Here is an 18971-nt window from a genome sequence, read left to right as displayed (position 1 = left end):
CTTGTTTGATGAATGCTGATGCATGCACATACGCGAGGATCAACTTCAATGCATTCATAAAAAGAAATTGAGCGATATTTGTATTCAAGTTTTGCATATAATATCTACAAGTGGATTAGTGTTTTCTCTTTTCATTTTTCCGTTATTAGCAACTATGGGCTCGTTTGGTACAAGGGATTGGTACGAGGGATAAGAGATAGTTATCCCAGGATTGTAGTGTTATTTTTATCCCTATGGGAGGGTTGGGTAACAATCGCGGGATAACTAATCCCGAGATAACTTATTTCCCAACCAAACGTCCCCTAAAAGTTTGGGATTGCAACGTAGTAGTAGTCGTGTATTAGCAACTAAGAAGAGATAAGCTACTACAGGAAGCCTGCCCTCTGCAATACTTATTGAAATGAAAGTAGTAGTGTTGTTTTTCTGTGTTTATTAGTTTTGTTTGAAAAGAAAGCTCAGGGAAGAAACTTGATTACAACTGAGCAAGAAGGTTAACAATATATTTTGTCGTGGCATACATCTTGCTAGCAATGGTATAGCCTTAGGCATAGTGAGTCCAGGTCCTCCAGTCATGTCAACCAGCTCTTCACTTGTTCTCTCCCATTCAAAACACTGAATAAGTGATCCCAATGCCAAACTAGCTACATGCATTGCCAAATTCTCACCTGGACATCCTCTCCTTCCATATCCAAATGGCATTAGCCTGAACCCATCTCGTTGCCCTTTGATATCGATAAACCTCTCAGGCTTAAACTCATTTGGCCCTTCCCATGTCTTAGTATCATTCTGTATTGCCCACATATTCACCAGCAACATTGTCCCACGGGGGACACGAAAACCTCCAACGACACACTCATCCGAGGACTCATGTGGCACAAGAATCGGGACAACTGGGTACATTCGGAGAGTTTCGTTTATGATCCCATGGAGATAAGGGAGTTGAGCAAGGTCTGAGTCATCAAGTAATCTTGGTGACTGTCCTATGTGAGTGTCTATTTCGTTTTGAGCTTTCTTTAGTGCCTCAGGATTGTTCAGAAGAAGTGATAATGCCCACTCCATTGTGCTAGCTGTAGTATCTGTCCCTGCTGATAACATGACTTGTCCCATGCCCCTTATCACTTCATCTGTGTAATAATCAGGTTCTGAATCTTGGAGTGATAGAAGAACATCAATCATGGTGTTCTTCTTTTGCTCACAAGAAGATCCCTTTCTGTTGTTCTTGTGCTCTTCAATCAAATCTTGCATGAAGTTGTCCCTCTTCTCCTGCAATAGCTTCAGCTTATCTTCAAGTTTGTTTGCTCCTATCCAGTTAAGAAGTGGCACAAAATCTCCTATATTTGTTGCACCACTCAATTGGAAAGTTTCTGCAACAATCTCTTTAAAGCTCCTAGATTCCTCCACAGCAGAACCACCATAGTATCGTTTCCCAGCAATCATCATCATCAGAATGTTCAGTGTCATCTCAAAGAAAGCCGCTTTCATATCCACTGTGTAAGAAGCTCCGTCATTGGTTTTACCCCTAACGAGTCGTTGAAGCAGCGATCGAACCTCAACTCTATAGATGTCAGCGAACATTTGAATTCTCTGAGTGGACAAGATTTCATGAGTAGCAATCCGTCTTAGGTTGCGCCAATGTTGGCCATAGGAGGCCCAAACAAGGCTGGTATAATTGTAACCAAGATGTTTTCCAGCAAGCAACCTTGGACGGTTAGCAAAGACGACGTCGTTTTTGGTGAAACATTCCTCTGCAAGAGAAGGGGAAGAGACAAGGAGGACATGGCGCGATCCAAATCGGAGGAAAAGCAAAGGACCATGTTTTTCTGAGATCTTAGCCAATGTTTTAATCAGTGGTTTCTTGAAGAGATATAGATGGCCTATTATGGGTAAAGAAATAAATGGACTTGGTGGGAGATTATGGAATTTTCTAAGGAAATGGTTCTTTAGCAAGTAAAGGAAAGTGAAGATGAGGATGTAGTATGAAATTTCCATGATTGATGCAGACACAATCAAAGAAGACTTTGCAGTAACTATAAGTACCGTTTGGTTTTGCCAAAATAAATTTGGGTTTTATTTGTCAAACACATATTTGGCCATAGATTTTGCCTACATTTTGACAAAATCCCAAATCCCAAATCTCAAAACCAGCTCAATAGCTTGTTTTGGGCCAAAATATCATTATTATATTTTTAAAAAATTGCCCCAAACTTTTATATTTTATAAAAGAGCTCACCATTTATTATTTTATAACAATGTTGTTTCGTCTTCTTGGTCACCTAATAATGTATCATGTAGTTCATTATAAAAATGATAATTTTGTATCAAATTTATTTATGTTCAGGATTATGGTTTGCGACAATATAATGAATGTTATTGATAATGATATTGTTGGGTATTTGTGATAGTTTTTAGAACTTGTGGGTATAAGTCATGTTTCATGTTTTTCCAAAATAAATTTGGGAAATATGTTTTGAAAATTAATGTCCAAACATATTTTCATCTTCAAACCAAACTTCACCCAAATCAAATTTTTCACAACAAATTTGGAAATCTATGGCCGAACGCTAGCTAAATAACAAGAATACTCAACTTTGCTTATTGGATTCCCTATTTGATGGGTTTTTAGACTAACTTAGTTTCTGGTTCGAGGCTTAATTCTTGTCCAGGAATTGAATAAGGCCAAAGTTAGGCTGATAATTTATGGAGTGCAGTTCTGATGCAGGAAGCCTTTAGTTTATACTATGTGTAGTTAGCAGCATATTTGACATTTCATCTTTGGACGGCTAGGTGCCACTTATATGTAACAATTATGGTTGATGATAATTTGTTGTTGAGTTTAATTTTTGTGCGCAGATAATATGTATAACTTTTTTATACAATCAAGTCCATATAATAACTTTATAAATGACATGTTATAACAAGTTAGAATGCAGGGTAAAAGTAAATTAATGTATATAAGCTATGCTTGTCTGCAGTGGTCCCGGAACAATTGTAGTCCGTCAATTAAGATTCCTTTCTTGTCATAGGAATGAATGAAATTTTGGCCTTTACTCTTGTACTTCAACTTACTAGGTATGTTATGGGCGTCATGTCCTATGTCACAATGCCCCAGTTGCTTGTTTTCTAATTTCTGTTACAGTTTCTCATTACCAAAATTGACATGCTACTTGACATCTCAGAATCTTTTCATAACCAGACGTTATATTAAATAAATTAATTTGTAAAACGGACTGCCGGTACTGGAATTTCCAAATACATGACCTAACAAGAAATACTTTCCTGGGTACTGCAATTATTGTTTTTGACCCTATACTTCAATTGGTTTAATTAAATAATCTTACTAAAATCCTGATGACCAATTGGAGAAGTGGTTTTCTTTATGTAACAATGTTGTACGGACAATTCCTCAATATCTTGTTCATTCTCAAAAGAATATATCTTTGTGCATCTTGGTTAACAGAGAGGCCCCTTATATTTACCTTGTATGTGCCCATACAGTGACAATACTAAAAAGCTCACCAATAAGTATTGCATCTTTAGAATTGTAAATCTCCCATGGGCTAATATGACTAAATATGACTTAGAAAGAATAATCCATCCCCTACCACAGCAGGGGTAAAAAAAACAGGCCAAACTTCTAACCCGTTCGCTTCCACAAACGACAACCTGTATTTCAAATAACTGGTCATCTCTCTAGGAATCATTAATTTTTCTATATGATTCTACAGTTTACTGTTTACAAACCTATGGAATTGCTAACAGTTCATAGGTACTGATTACACATGTCCACAACTTTATTAAAAATTTCCAGAAAATTGAAAAATCTCACAAAATGTTCCTGTTTAAGAAATGATCAACTTTCTAACTTTATGAATTGGCCTTCTGCACACCGGGCACACCTTACTTTCAACATCCATGATCCTGCAGGAAACTACTGATCTTATGAGAATCCTCAAAACTTCTTTTATCTGTGAGGAATTGGACTCTGTGAAAAGAATAATTTACCTCTGAGCACATTCTTGACAAGTTGCACAATGACCACAAGGAACAAAGAAGCAGTTTCTTGGATTGTCATAGCAAATAACACATATTTTCCCATCATACAAATCCTCTGAAGAGCTTGATCTTCCAGAATTTGCATCTTCTGCATATGTTCCATAAGTTGATCCTAAATCCTTATGTGGCAACATTGGATCGGTCTCGGTTATTATTCTTGTTACTGATGTTTCTTCTGCATAGCTTTCATCATCACAAGCTCCCAAAGATTTCAGTATAAAGCAAATTATTATTACAGCTACTCCTGCCACACATTATTAGGTAAGGCCAACATTTTAACAACTAGTCAAATTCTTGATCTTACTAACTTTTAATATAACATAATGGTAATTATCTTGAGACTTTAATTGCCTGAGAGATTACCTAAAATTCCAACATAAGTGACAAGACGGGCAATGTAAGATATTGCAACAGATACTCCAGACAGGTCATACTGCAGCGGACACATCGTTCATTAAGCTCTTAAATTTCACTAAACGATGTCTTACATTCTTGATGTTTTAAAGAAAAGTTTGGACTTACAGTATCAGGTGTTGCAAGAACAACGTATTGGGTGGAAGGGTATGACAGATCGAGGCGACAAGGTCCATTGTTTGTCGAACAAATACTCTTTGCTTTCTTTATGTTGTAAATTGTTGGTGAAATGTTCACATTCATGAGCAGTGTGACACCTTTGGAATTTTGATTTATGATGCCAATGTTGTACCTGTCATCTTCCTCAATTCTATATGCAGCTTCTATAACAAAAGAAAGCAAGAGGAATGTTTACTCTAGCCAAGTGTGTATAAGTTGCGCACTTCATTTTTTTATTTGTTACTCTCTTGGTTCCAACTTACATGCCACTTTCCATTTGGGAACGTCTATTTGACACCATTTTATTTCCATACAATTTTCAAGATCTAAAATTCATCAAACTATTCATACTTTAATTCTCATGTAACGTTGGCTCTCTTTTTCAACTGCTTCTTTAATATTCTCTTCCATTATCCTAAATACATTATATAAATGTAAATTAGCTTCTTAAGCTCCTTGCCAAGTCAAACACCATCGCAACAACCCAGTGAAATCCTACAAGTGGGGTCTGGGGAGGGTAGTGTATACGCAAACCTTACCCTTACTCCGGAGGAGTAGAGGTTGTTTCCGATAGACCCTCGGCACAATAAGATGAAACGAGATAGTGTAGTAGTAACAACAAAAGAATCCAGAAAGATAATACCAGTAACATAATAACCAGAAAATAGAGAAAAAAGTAATAACACTAAACAATAACACTGGCACGAAGTACTACAAACACCATCACATAATGTGAAAATGAGATAGTACATAGTTACAGAAAGCATATACTTGTGTAACTTTAAGCTGTTACCAACTTACCATATGTTGTTCCATTTGAAATATCAAATCTAGCAGAGTTTGTTGACAGCAATTTTTCATGCTTTCGCTCTCCTGTTGAAGACAAAAATGACATACTTATTATTGGCATATCCAATCTTCGACTTCATAACGTATACCAAACTCTTGGTACCTTTCATTAAAGACACTTCAAGTTGACTCAAAATACTGCTTTGAGCTTGCCATTTTATTCTGATTCTTGAACCTTTGTTCAGCCACAGAGAAAACCCCTGTATACAAATTACCTTATAAAATCAGTGACTTTTAAACATACCCTTTAAATGGATGATAACAAAGCACAAGATTAGTTCATGCAAACCTTCCGACTGTATGATCCAACAAGCACAGATTTCGACGAGCTCCATTTGGCTTCTACACTTAATTCAGGCTTCTCTGAGAACCCATAAAGGGAAATTCCTGTCTTGTCATCATCTCTTACTTCAACTTGCTTCACGAACAGAGAACTCACCCTAAGTAATCGCGATGAGTCAGGTCCAAGAACCATGTCACAATCGCCATAAAGCCCATATCTTATGCTAAGCAACACTGAAATAGAAAAAAACAAAATGAGTGTGCATTAGAAAGGAATTTACTGAAGAGACAAAAGCATAAAAAATTGGATATTATATGCCACAAATACATATAGAAAGAAGGGCGAGCAAACGAGTCAATTTCTCTTGCCACATCCAACAATGATAGCAATAACGATAATGCTAATGATGCATTAGAAGAGGGTAATCCCCTCTGTGAAAAATGAAACTTGAAGCTGCAGAAGGTGGCATGGAAGATTATTGATTGATAAGGGAATCATCAAATGCTGATAACTCCAAATTATAGGAGGAAAAAGAGAATGGCTAGCTAATTAATATGGCTGATTCACCTTTCCTTTTTTGCGCAACTAACTGTTCTATGTAAGAAAGGTAGGTATTACGAATGTTAGGTATTAGTAGTTCTATCAGAATTCTAGTTGAGAACTGTACTTTACATTCAACATTATAAAGGACCATTACTTCTTTTTTCTTTACTAATAGTCATTTTCAGAATATAAACAAACACGAGTCCCCGTTATCACTTTTCTATTTCAAAGGAATTTGAATGAATTCAAGTTTGCCAAATATAAGCTAATGAAAAAAGTAAAGGTTTACAATTTAGAGGATAGACAAGATTTTGGCACAAATTGCTTTTTGCTCCATTCTATGAGCTTAACAAAGAAAAAAAAAACGACTTTTGACGCATAAACTAAATATATATGACTTAACAAAGGCACCATCTAGAATCTTTTGATTTTAGATATGTGAGGTTATTTCTATAAAGCATATCTTTTTTTTTGGTAACTATCTTTTGTATTAATCACCTTTGAATCTTTACAAAGCCATAGCTAACTAAAACAAAAACACAGCTAGCTATCTAAATGATACTAACATTAATTCTGGCCTATACAAACCATTGTCTAAACTGGACTTAGAAAATAAAACTTTGCATAAGGTCTTAACTCTCATTGATACTCTCACATGACAAATATATGCAATTTCTTTCGCGATTGTCTCCCAGTTTTGATACTTATTTTCAAAGATCCTTTGGTTCCTCTCCATCCATATAGCATAAACGCATTCAACATATACCATTTTGAATATTTGAGCCTTCTGTGATTTACCTCTGGCACTTTGGATAGCCCAAGCTAGGTGATGTTCCCAGGTTTGTGTAACCTTCTCCTTTCTTTGCAGCCACTGCTGTAATCTGTTCCATAAGGACTTAGAGAATTCACATTCAGCAACATATGCTCCCTTGTTTGCACATGCTTTTGGCATAGTATACATTTCAGATCAACTGTTAGACCCATGCCACTAGTTTATCAGTTGTTGATAATCTTCCTTGTAGTTCCAGCCACATGGTAAATTTAGCGTAATTAGGCCTAGCATCATTTCTAAACATGAGACACTTCCAAGGCACCTGCATAGAGATAGGAAGTAATTGCTTGTACACTGTGCTGATCATGCTTCTGTAAGTTCTAACATGTTGTAGCAGTCCCAGGTTCTCCTTGGCTTCCAAAAGCTTCCTAATGATCCAACATGCCTATGAGGGGATTGTAATGTCCCTCAGTTATTGACCTTTAATATCATAAGTGTGAATCCATCTGATCCATATTTTATCCTGTTTATGTTCAGTGTCCAACATGTTTTGATTTGGGCAGCTTTGTTCCACAATTTGATGTTGATGAGGTTCAGGCCTCCCATCGACTTAGGAGTGCAAACCTTATCCTGGGCTAATAAAGCTTTTTTCGTGATTGTGTTGCTTCCGGACCAAACAAAGCTCCTACATTAAGCATATATAGTTTTTAGCACCTTAGCAGGTATTAAAAACAATTGAGCCTAGTAAGTCTGAATTCCAAAGAGCACTGATTTGACCAGCTGTGTTCTGCCAGCATAGGATATGTTTTTAGCAGTCCATGATGTTATTCTGGCTGTGATCTTCTCTATAAGGGGTTGCCATTAGTGCGAGCTTCTTTGTGGATAAAGGGACCCCAAGGTACTTGAAAGGGAGAGTACCTTGTACAAACCCCAGGTGGATTAGTATGCTGCCCTTATCTTCCTAATTGACTCCACCAAAGTAAACACAACTTTTGCCAATATTAGCATGCAGACTTGATGCTCCAGAGAATTGACTGAAGCACTTGTGTAGAGCAGTAATAGAGGATAAGTTTCCTTTGACAAAAAGGAGCAGGTCATCTGCAAAGCTAAGGTGTGTGATTCCTAGCTTTGCACATCTTGGGTGGAACTGAAAAGTTTTATTATCTTTCAGCTCATTGAGCTTCCTGCTTAAGTACTCCATAGCTATTGCAAACATGAATGGAGATATTAGGTCCCCTTGTCGAAGACCTCTTGTAGCATTGAAGGGTTCACTAGGTTCTCCATTTATCAACACAGTATAATTAAACGTTTGAACACACTCCATGACTCATGCCACAAATTTATCAGGAAAATCTAACTCCACAAGGGCCTGCCTCAAGAATGGCCATTCAACAGAATCATAGGCTTTTTGTAGGTCAATTTTAATCATGCACATGGGGGATACATTTTTCCTAGTGTAGGACTTAATGAGCTCATGAGCAATGATGATGTTGTCAGCTATTTTTCTGCCAGGAATAAAACCTGCCTGGGCTTCATAAATGATGTCTGTTATCACAGCTTGCAATCTAAAAGCTATTATCTTAGCTATCATTTTGTATAAGACATTGCAATATGCAATGGGTCTAAACTCCTTCACTGAAGTTGGATTAGCAATCTTTGGAATCAGAGTAATGACAGTACAATTTATTGCCTTGTACAACTTTCCAGTTTTGAAGAACTCTTTGATGGCTTCCACTACCTCTGCCTTCACTATGTGCCATACTTTCTTGAAGAATTAGGCATTATACCCATCCACTCCTGGTGATTTATCATTCCCTATCGAGGATAAATCTTCAAATATCTCATGTTCAGTTACCTCTGCACATAGACTGAGTTTTTGTTGATGTGAGATAATTGACCCTCTCCTTATCGTGTCCCTGTTGACTGCAGGTAATGTTTGAGCAGCGCTGAGCCCATCAGTTCTTTGTAAAAGCTCACTATTTCCTCCTCTATGCCCTCAGGTTCAGACAGCTTCTTGTTAGTGAGAGATGTGAGCTCTAGTATCTGTTTCTTTTGAGCAACTAACTGTTCTATGTAAGAAAGGTGGGTATTATGAATGTTAGGTAGTGGTAGTTCTACCAGAATTCTAGTTGAGAACTGTACTTTACATTCAATATTAAAAAGGACCATGATGTAAACTAAGAGTCCACCAAACTGTATAGAGAACCATCAGTTCTCACATAACATACACAACAGTAAGTAAATAATACAACAGTATTTTACGTAAAAAACTCCCAGCTCACGGGATTAAAAACCACGACCTACGCTCATAGGATTTCAACTTCACTAACCGAAAAACTTTAGATTACAACCTATTGTAACCTAGGGATTAAACTCTTAATCCCTCTCCTACTTGCAATAACTCTATTGCAAACCTCTTTGTAATAACTGTATTACAAAGCTCACCACTTTGACTAACTCTAGTCAAACACAAACACAAGGTTTATGGTTTACAAAAATATCCTACGAGATGCTTCTAGCTAAGCTGAGTAGGAATTACAAATGGATAACATTAACAAAGATACAACAATACTAAGGATACACGATAAACTCAGTGCTGGAATCTGGTCCTTTGTTCTGTTACTACTTTGATCTTCAAGCCTTGGAGAGAATGAAGACGGCTGCACACTTGAGAGGAAATTAATGTTTTAGGGTTTGCAAGTCTGTGTAATCCGTTGCCTCATATTGGTAATATATAAGTGAGGTCAGTGGGATGATGTAAGCAAGTATCTGGTACATAACATGCTTCAAAAAGCGACTGTTGTACTGTTGCGTGTGTAGTGCAACAGTGCAACAACTTTAACAGCTGTAAAGAATTGACTTATACCGTGTCCGTAGGAACTGATAGCCATCAGTTCCCTCCGTTGTTCCTTTGACTGATATCATTGTAACTTGTACCAAACCTGTGACTTGTTGTTCCGAGCACTTTGAGGCTTTGTATCAAGTTCCCTATCTGGTTCGCATATAAAGTTTGTTAAATCATCAAAACACAAAGGCATGTACCTTATTAATTTCTCCCTTTTTAATGATGACAAACTTAGAATTGAAGCTCCCCCTGAAAATCAGATCTCCATATGATTCCCCCTGCAGATTAGTTATATTCCCCCTGAGGACCTGTTTCTCCCCTTCAATTTTTCTTTCCCCTTTTGGCATCATAAAAAGAATTTATGCAAGTAAATGCAAAAAGAAGTCCAGCGAAGTTAACTCATACCACTTGTGTGCACACAATATAACTAAGAACAGAGCACAAGACTATAACATGCATAGCAAAAGACTGAGATGCTCATTGATTAATTAGAGAAGAAAAACATAGGCAGTAATACCATTATTACAAAACATCCACACAATAAACAAACTGAAAGTACCCTAGTCATAAAAACAACAAGCCAAAACAGGACACTGGGACTAAAACAAGTACGAATAAACTGGACACTGATAAGTGGACCGTTTAAGGGGAATTGGAAGAGGGAATGAAGGGGCAAGGGCTTTGAGAAGAGCATCCACTCGAGCATTTGCAGACCAATGCTCATTTATCAACTACTCTTTCAGGTTCTGAACATGTTTCCTCAGGTCTGTATTTTCAGCCGTCAAGCGAGCAACCTCTACACCCTCTGTCCTTCAAGAATGTAATTCCTAGCTTTCAGCCTCCTTATTTCCTTGTTAGTAGCAGTCTGAACGTCAATCAACTAAGAAATCATAGAATTGCTGCCAACTCCCCCTTCTTGTTGATACACTCGCACTCCTCCAAGGTAGTCATTGAGAATGTTTTCTTTCAAGTTCCCACAGATTCTCTTCCCAAAGGAACTTTGAAATATTCAAACACTCTAGTGAGTAGGAACCCATAAGGCAAACCATGGTTCCTATCCTTGAAGTCTGCCACCTTTTCTATATATTCAATCATGATTCCAGGCAGGTTGATAGTAGTGTATCCATTCAATTCTTCTAGGAAGAACAAGTCCGCTATTGAAGTAATGGAACATCTTTCCACGCGAGGGAGCAGGACCTTGTTCACCATCTCAAACATGAGATGGTATTCCGGAAGCAGGGCCTTCTTGTGCACCCGTTCCCTCTCTGAACAACCTGAGGTTTTAGAATGACCTTCCTAAAATCGGAGGAACGGGTCCCTTCAATAGACGAGAGCCCCTCAGTGGGCACACCTAAGATACTCCCCGGTACAGCTTCATCCATCACAAAATCCAAATATTGACCTTCATGCAGATATTGTCATCTTTCACAGTGAACATATCCTCGTAGAAACTGCGAACTTCCTCTTCATAGACTTTGGGACTCTGAATGGTAAAGAGATGAGTCCACTTCTGAAACTCACAAATTTCAACCAGCTGTCTCATGCCTGACGTATCAAGAATGTTAGCATCAAACACTCTGCCCCACAACACTTTTTGCTTCTTCAGCTTTTCTCTTCTGTCAACTTCAGACACTTCCACCTTGGCAATCTTGGAGGAACCAGGTTCCTCATTATCACTTGTCTTTCTCTTCTAAAATTTCTTATTCTCAACACTTTTATCCTTCCTCTGAGACTTACTTTTCTCACCAGACTCATTCTGTTCAACACCCTTCTCTTTATCAATCTCAACACCTTTCACAGACGACCCTTTATTGGACTTCATAATCACAGACTTCTTAGAAGATTTACGAACAAGGGAAGCAGGTTCCTCATTCACCTCTTCGTCCTCAACATCCACAGTATTGGCCAGAGGCAGATCCTCCTCATTCAGTAGTTTTCCCCCTTTTACCAATCTTCTTCTTTTCTTTTTCTCCTTATTCCTTTTCAAAGCATTTTCAAGGGCTTCTTTTTTCTGCTGCCTAGTAGTGGGTATTTTAAGAATGGGCCCTTTGGAGACTGCCCTACCACTTCTAGCAGCTATAACCTATGTTACATGCATATCATCATAATCCTCCTCACTTTCATCATCTTCTTCTTCAAATAAAGGCTTCATCTCAGGAATCACAAAATCTAATGGAACTACATCTAGATGAGGGGAAGGGAGAGGGTCAGTACTGTCTAACGGCTTTTTAGTGGAGCATGGAGTTTCATCCCAAGTAGGAGCAGAGGGAGAAGGTCCCACTATTGGCTCCTCTATAGTACTAACTTGTACTAAGTCACTTGAAGGCACTTGTTCTCCACTTCCATCCCCATTCCCTTTTTCTCCCCCCCGAGTCTCAACACGCACATCATCAGGCACTTACTCCCCAACCAAACTCCCTTTAGTAGCAATAAGCAACATGTTCTCTATTGCTTTCTTTTCACTTACATCCAATAATGTAGAATCAGTAGAGGCGAGAGAGGCGTTATCTGACGTTGATACAATATTTAGATCAAAAGTTGGAGCAGAAGGAGTAGTAGACACACCAGATGCTTCACCAAGACCAGTAATAGGCTCTTGGGCTACAGTTGCCTCCTCAACCCGCTGACTCAAAACCTCCGTTCCCTCTTCTCCGTCTACCAGTCCATTTTCTGCCATTTCTTTATATAGTAGAGGGAGAGGTTGTCGCGACAGACATCTTGGGTGTTTGATTTTTTCGGCTACGGTGGAACCAGAACTCGATGAAGTCAGAGAAGAGACAGTGAGTGGTGGTTGGTCGGAGATGAGGGTTTCACTGGGTGAAGGTTGAGACTCAGATTCAGGCTGTTGTGCTTTGTGAGATGAAGACATAGTAGGAATGACAGTGGTGACTTTAGGAGACTCTGTTGAGAAGACATGGTAATTGTATAGAGCAAAGACACAAGAAAGAGGGTTTTTTGAGAGAAGAGGAAAGTTGGCTTTGATGTTGACAGTTGTGAGAGAGATATGTCTTTTGGAGTTATCTAGAAGGAAGGAAGGACCGATTACAATTGGATGCAACGGACTGGGTAGTCGGGTCGATTTGTAACGGGTGTGATGTTTGGGCTTAAAAGGTGTGGGAAAAAGGGCGGACACATTTTAATAACGTGACACTTTTAACAATTTAAAATGTGTACGAGTGTAAGAGGAACTACTAACCTAAGTCAAAGGAACCAGGTCCCCTGACTGATTTTTGCAAATATGAACCTTATCCTTCTACCAAATTGCAATGTCATTAGATGCTTGTTTTTCATGTAATTGCCATGCGTTTTTACCTGTAACGGTATAGAATTTAGTTAAAAGTTACCAGAAAACACTTTTTAGCAGTTGATCTTGCCATTCCTTCATAGCCAGTCACTGAGGAACCAGGTTCTCAGTTTAATTTGATTAGTCCCAACTCCAGTTGATTCTTTTCAAAATGCTATATGCTTAATGCTTTGGTGAAGATATCAACTACCTGGTCCTCTATTTGCAAAACTTCATGCAGATAAGACCCTTTTCAACTTTGTCCCTGAGGAAATGATATCGCACATCAATGTGCTTTATCCTCTTATGTTGAACCGGGTTCTTTGCCATATTGAGAGCACTTGTGTTATCACACAATAGTGGCACATAGTCAGAGAACACACCAAAATCTTATAATTGTTGCTTGATCCACAATAATTGCGCACAACAGGAAGCAGCTGCCACATATTCAACTTTTGTAATGGTGAGGGCTACAAAATTTTATTTCTTTTTACCCCATGAAATCAAGCACGACCCCAAAAAATGTGCCATCCCAGATGTACTCTTTCTATCCACCAAATAACCAACATAATTTGCATCAGCATGCCCAATTTAGTCAAAATTATCTCTTGAGGGGTAATAGATGACCAGGTCCTGTGTTCCTTTGAGATACCTCAGAATTCTCTTAGCAGCTTTCAGATGAGATTCTTTTGGACTTAATTAGAATCTAGTACATAACGCCACATTAAACACAATGTTAGGTCTACTGGTTGTAAGATACAAGAGTGAACCAACGATGCCCCTATAAATAGTCTCATTCATATGGGAACCAGGTTCGTCCATGTCTAGACGAGTGGATGTGGCGATAGGAGGATCAATGGTCTTTGAACTTTCTATCTCAAACCTCTTTAGAAGCTATTTAATGTATTTATGCTAACTTATCATCGTTCCCCTAGAGGTTTGCTTAACTTTCAATCCTAGGAAAAAGTTCAGTTCCCCCATCATACTCATCTCAAACTCGCTTCCCATAAGTTTGACAAACTCCTCACATAAGGAATCATTTGTTGCACCAAATATGATGTCGTCAACATAAACTTGCACAATTAGCAGGTTCCTCCCTCTTTTCTTCAGAAAAGGAATTTTGTCAACTTTCCCTCTAGTAAAACCATTTTCTAGAAGGAACATGGACAACCTTTCATACCATGCATGATGGGCCTGTTTTAAACCATATAGTGCCTTGTCGAGCTTGAATACATGTTCAGGATGCTCATGACATTCAAATCTAGGTGGTTGTTTGACAAAGATTTCTTCCTTTAAATATCCATTCAGAAATGCACTCTTGACATCCATTTGGATCAATTTGAATTCCATATTAGATGCAAAAGCAATGAGAATTCTGATGGCTTCCATTCGTACAACTGGAGCAAAAGTCTCATCATAGCCAATTCCTTCTTCTTGATTATAGCCTTGAACCACCAACCTGGCCTTGTTTCTTGTTGTATTTCCAAACTCATCAAGCTTGTTTTTGAACATCCACTTGGTTCTAATAACAGTTCTATCTAAAAGTCGGGGAACCAGGTGCCACACACTATTCCTCTCAAATTGATGGAGTTCATATTGCATAGCACCAATCTAATCAACGTCTTCCAATTCTTCCTAGATATTTTTGGGCTCAATTTAAGACAGGAAAGCTGAGAAAGCAAACATGTTTCTTATCTTTGATCTAGTCTGAATTCCTAAATCCAGAGGGGTAATTACATTCTGGAGAGGATGTGAGCTTTTGTGCTTCCAGTTAGACACTTGAGTCTCATGGTGAGAAGACACAGGTTCCACCGTGTGGGATCCATCATTAGCATCCATGGAAGAGTGAGTGCCACTTCTTTGCTCAGCATCAGGAGTGCCTCACACTGCATCAGCAACGCTGTTTTCTGCTTCAGTTACTGTAATGGAGGAACCAGGTTCCTCTGAATCAGCTGAAGGTTCTGTTTCATCTTCTTCATTAGACTCATTGACCTGACTCGTCAGATCTGCCTTCCCTAGCCATATCAATGACTTCTCCAGGAACCTTTGAATGCTCTTCGTCTTGATCATTCTTATCATTAGAATATTTCCCACTTGAGTGGTGTGATTCATCAAAGATTACTTGTATGCTTTCTTCTACACATTGGGTTCTTTTGTCGTAGACCTTGTATGCTTTGCTTTGTGAAGAATATCCAAGAAAAATCCCTTTATCACTTTTGGCATCAAATTTTCTCAGTGCTTCCTTACCATTATTGAGAACAAAACATTTGCAACCAAATGTTCTCAGGTAAGTCAGCTTGGGTTTTCTCCCGTTTAGTAATTCATACGGGTCTTGTTTAGGAGGGACCTGGTCATGCACCTATTTATTAGATAGCAGGAAGTGTTCACTGCCTCAGCCCAAAAGCTCTTTGGTATATCACTATCAATTAGCATTGTCCTTATCATGTCTTCAAGAGTCTTATTTTTCCTCTCCATAACACTATTTTGTTGGGGTGTTCTAGGAGCTGAAAAATTATGACTTATACCATTTTTAGCACAGAATTCGTCAAATTTTGCATTGTCGAACTCAATTCCATGATCAGATCTTATGCTTACAACATTATGGCCCATCTTCACTTGAATCTGCTTCACAAAGACAGCAAAGACTGGAAAAGTTTCATCCTTGGTTCAAAGGAACAAGGTCCATGTGAATTTGGAGTAGTCATCTACAATGACAAAGATGTACTTCTTTCCTTCTCTGTTGCGCATCCTCATAGGTCCACACAGATCCATATGGAGAAGATCCAGTGGCCTTGAAGTGATTACTTCCTTCTTTGGCTTGAAGGAGGACCTGACTTGATTTTCTTTTACACATGCATCACACACCTTGTGGTCTTTGAACTTTGACTGTGGCAGCACACAAACCAGGTCCTTCTTGACTAGCCTGTTCAATAATGAGAAGCTTCCATGTCCCAATATTTTGTGCCACAGTTCAGCATCATTATCAATAGCACTCAAACATGTAAGATCCCCACTGTTTGGAGACTCAAAGTCAGCAACATAGATGTTTTTGAATCTTTTCGCCACCAGAACCACTTCACCAGTTACAGGATTTGTGACTGTGCAAGACTTTGATCAGAACTCCACTTTGTTTCCTTTGTCACAGATTTGAGAGACACTCAGGCTGTATTTCAGGCCATTCACATAATACACATTCTCAATTGAGTGAGTGAGTGTCTTCCCAATTTTTTTATCTCCCAGAATGTATCCCTTTTTTCCATTGCCAAAGGACACATTCCCACCTTGTAGGCTTTGAGTGAAAGGAAATCTTTAGTACTTCCAGTCATGTGTTTAGATTAGCCGCTATCCATGTAGCATTTTTGACTGCTTCCTTTCACTATTCCCTGCACAAGGAGATCAAAGATTAGACTTAGGAACCCAAACAAGTTTGGGCCCCTTGTATTGAAGAAAAGGGCGAATTAAACTTCTTCTTGTCCAATCAGGCATCGCACGTTTTTTATTCAAGGGACCAGGTTCCTTAGCAGTAGATACTTTTTTAATGAAAACTTTATTTTTCTGTTGGGATTAAAATCTAGCTTTACAGGAATCTTTGAAATGACCAGTGTTACCACAATTAGTGCAAAGTCAGTTATCAGGTACAGTAACATACTTGCTATATGGGTTGTAAGGAGACTTTTGCTTTTGGAACTCAATTCCCTGCATGTTCCCTCCGTTACTTTTATACATGGAGGTGATTGTGTCAGAGGACCAGGTCCACTTCAGATATTTATCTAGATCCTTTTTAACCCTGCTTAGATCTTTCTGAAGTTGTCTATTTATTTCAAGTTCAGCACACATACTCAATTTTACCTTTTTGAGTTCATTTTCAAGCTTAAGGTATGCCTCACTCGCCACTTCCTTTCCTTTTAAAGAGTTAATATAATTTTCTATTAAAGTTTTTACAGAAATTTTGTCCCTTTTTAATTCCTCTATTGTTTCCTTTAGATCCACAACTACTACCAACAAGTCATCTCTCTCATGTTCTACTTTTTCAATTTTCTCACTCAGAACATCATTTTCATTCTTTAAATCCTCAATGGTTTCTTTTAAATCAACAACTACGACCAATAAATCATCTCTTTCATGCTCTACCTATCCTAATTCCTTAGTTAAAGCATTTTTATCATTGATAAGGTTATGGTAAGCATCAATCGGGACATTAGCTAAAGATACAAGCTTCTTTTGAGAGTAAGATTTTAAATTTCTTTGAACGTCTAGAAAGTTTACCTCATCTTCATTCTCATCAGATTTTGCCATCAGGGCAAAAATGGAGTCATATTCTGCTGATTCATTTTCAACCGCCATCATGGAGGTGTCACCTTGTTCATCATCGCCCTCAGATTCACTAGAGGAATATCCACGTGTAGCAAGAGCTTGTTTCATAACATTATCAGCGACATCTTTTCTCTTGAATTTCCTATTAGGAACCAGGTTCCTCTTGGTCGTCTTGTCTGTGTTGTGCTTGTAATGGTTCTATTTGTGGAGAGGACAGTCTTTGATGAACTGTCTTGGATTCCCGCATTTGTGATAGCAATCATAGCCTTTTGTTCAGCTAGAGCTGTCCTTTTTTGGAATACATCCATTTCTGCGAATCATTTTTTGAAACCTCAGTGTTAGATAGGCCATGTAAGCATCATCACCACTTGAGTTACTGTTGTCTGCTTTGAGAACCAAGTTCTTATCCTTTTTGGGTTCTTTTCTTTCATGGTCCTTCTTCTTCTTCTTCTTCTTCTTCTTCTTCTTCTTCTTCTTCTTCTTCTTCTTCATTTCATAGGTCTTCAGATTTCCAATGAGTTCATCAATCGTCAGCTTTTGTAGATCTTTTGCCTCCGTGATAGCATTGACTTTGCTCTCCCAAGAACCAGGTAACACACTGAGTATTTCTATCACAAGTTTGTTCCTTGGAATGATCTATCCTAGAGAATGGAGCTCATTGATAATGGAAGTGAAACGAGTATGCATGTCCTGAATGGACTCATCATCCTTCATCTTGAGGAGTTCATACTCAGTGGTGAGCATGTCAATCTTTAACTGCTTGACTTGAGTTTTTCCTTCATGTGCGGTTTGGAGAGCCTTCCAGATCTCTTTGGAAGATTGACAAGCTGAGATTCTGTTGTACTCGTCTGGTCCAATACCACATACGAGGATCTTCTTTGCTCGGAATTTTTTCTCGATGGCTTTGCGATCGGCATCATTGTACTCCGTCCTTGCTTTTGGGACTATCCCTGCTGTCTCGCCAATGGTCTTCATAGGGACAAAGGGTCCATCACAAAAGACACTCTAAAGCTCTGAATTTTCAGCCATGATAAAACCATGCATTCTTGTCTTCCACCAGCCATAGTATTGTCCATTGAATCTTGGTGGTATGTAGGTTGATTGACTTTCTTCAAAGCTTGGTGGAGCAGTCATTTAGATCATTTCTAGTTGTTAGCTTTATAGAAAGAACCTGCTCTGATACTAATTGATGTAAACTAAGAGTCCACCAAACTGTATAGAGAACCCGGTTCTCTATCAATTTCCACAGAAGACACACACAACAATAAGTAAATAACATAGCAGTATTTTACGTGAAAAACTACCAGCTCACGAGATTAAAAATCACGACCTATACTCGTAGGATTTCAACTTCACTAACCGAACAAATTTAGATTACAACCTATTGTAACCTAGGAATTAAACTCTTAATTCCTCACCTTCTTGCAATAACTCTATTGCAAGCCTCTTTGTAATA

General features: G+C 38.4%; 3 protein-coding genes across 5 annotated transcripts; all 3 read right to left on the bottom strand.

The window, feature by feature from the left end:
* Positions 1-397: 397 nt before the first annotated feature.
* On the bottom strand, positions 398-2166 carry LOC107804535 (cytochrome P450 81Q32-like). Its single transcript, XM_016628446.2, has one exon. It carries the CDS (start codon positions 1987-1989, stop codon positions 433-435), a length of 1557 nt encoding a protein of 518 aa, XP_016483932.2. The 5' UTR covers positions 1990-2166; the 3' UTR covers positions 398-432.
* A 1481-nt stretch (positions 2167-3647) lies between these two features.
* On the bottom strand, positions 3648-6284 carry LOC107804532 (E3 ubiquitin-protein ligase APD1-like). 3 transcript variants are annotated; one of them, XM_075231039.1, is made up of 8 exons: positions 6086-6284; positions 5765-5991; positions 5579-5675; positions 5428-5499; positions 4576-4790; positions 4417-4486; positions 4003-4291; positions 3648-3918 (listed from the first exon to the last, which is right to left on the bottom strand). In XM_075231039.1, the coding sequence occupies exons 1-8, from the start codon at positions 6129-6131 to the stop codon at positions 3840-3842; spliced, it is 1095 nt and encodes a 364-aa protein (XP_075087140.1). In that variant the 5' UTR covers positions 6132-6284; the 3' UTR covers positions 3648-3839. The 3 variants fall into 3 exon arrangements, with proteins under 3 accessions (XP_075087140.1, XP_016483927.1, XP_075087139.1); XM_016628441.2 differs by having other exon boundaries at positions 4003-4297; positions 6086-6283; XM_075231038.1 differs by having other exon boundaries at positions 4003-4297; positions 4576-4787; positions 6086-6283.
* An 11867-nt stretch (positions 6285-18151) lies between these two features.
* LOC142169760 (uncharacterized) lies at positions 18152-18490 on the bottom strand. The gene has a single exon (XM_075231666.1). The coding sequence runs from the start codon at positions 18488-18490 to the stop codon at positions 18152-18154; it is 339 nt and encodes a 112-aa protein (XP_075087767.1).
* Between the last annotated feature and the right edge of the window lie 481 nt (positions 18491-18971).

The sequence above is a fragment of the Nicotiana tabacum genome, chromosome 15 (genome assembly GCF_000715075.1).
Source record: "Nicotiana tabacum cultivar K326 chromosome 15, ASM71507v2, whole genome shotgun sequence".
Lineage (NCBI taxonomy): Eukaryota > Viridiplantae > Streptophyta > Magnoliopsida > Solanales > Solanaceae > Nicotiana > Nicotiana tabacum.
The sequence above is the reverse complement of the archived record's forward strand: the minus strand, read 5'-3'. Positions and strand labels throughout refer to the sequence as shown.

Coding starts and splice junctions, on each gene's coding strand:
- LOC107804535 (XM_016628446.2), bottom strand. CDS start 1,989: ATGGAAATTTCATACTACATCCTCATCTTCACTTTCCTTTACTTGCTA.
- LOC107804532 (XM_016628441.2), bottom strand. CDS start 6,131: ATGTGGCAAGAGAAATTGACTCGTTTGCTCGCCCTTCTTTCTATAT. Junction 4,791..5,427: donor TTCAAATGGAACAACATATG/GTAAGTTGGTAA, acceptor CTTTTGTTATAG/AAGCTGCATATAGAATTGAG. Junction 4,487..4,575: donor TTCTTGCAACACCTGATACT/GTAAGTCCAAAC, acceptor TGTCCGCTGCAG/TATGACCTGTCTGGAGTATC.
- LOC142169760 (XM_075231666.1), bottom strand. CDS start 18,490: ATGAAGACCATTGGCGAGACAGCAGGGATAGTCCCAAAAGCAAGGACG.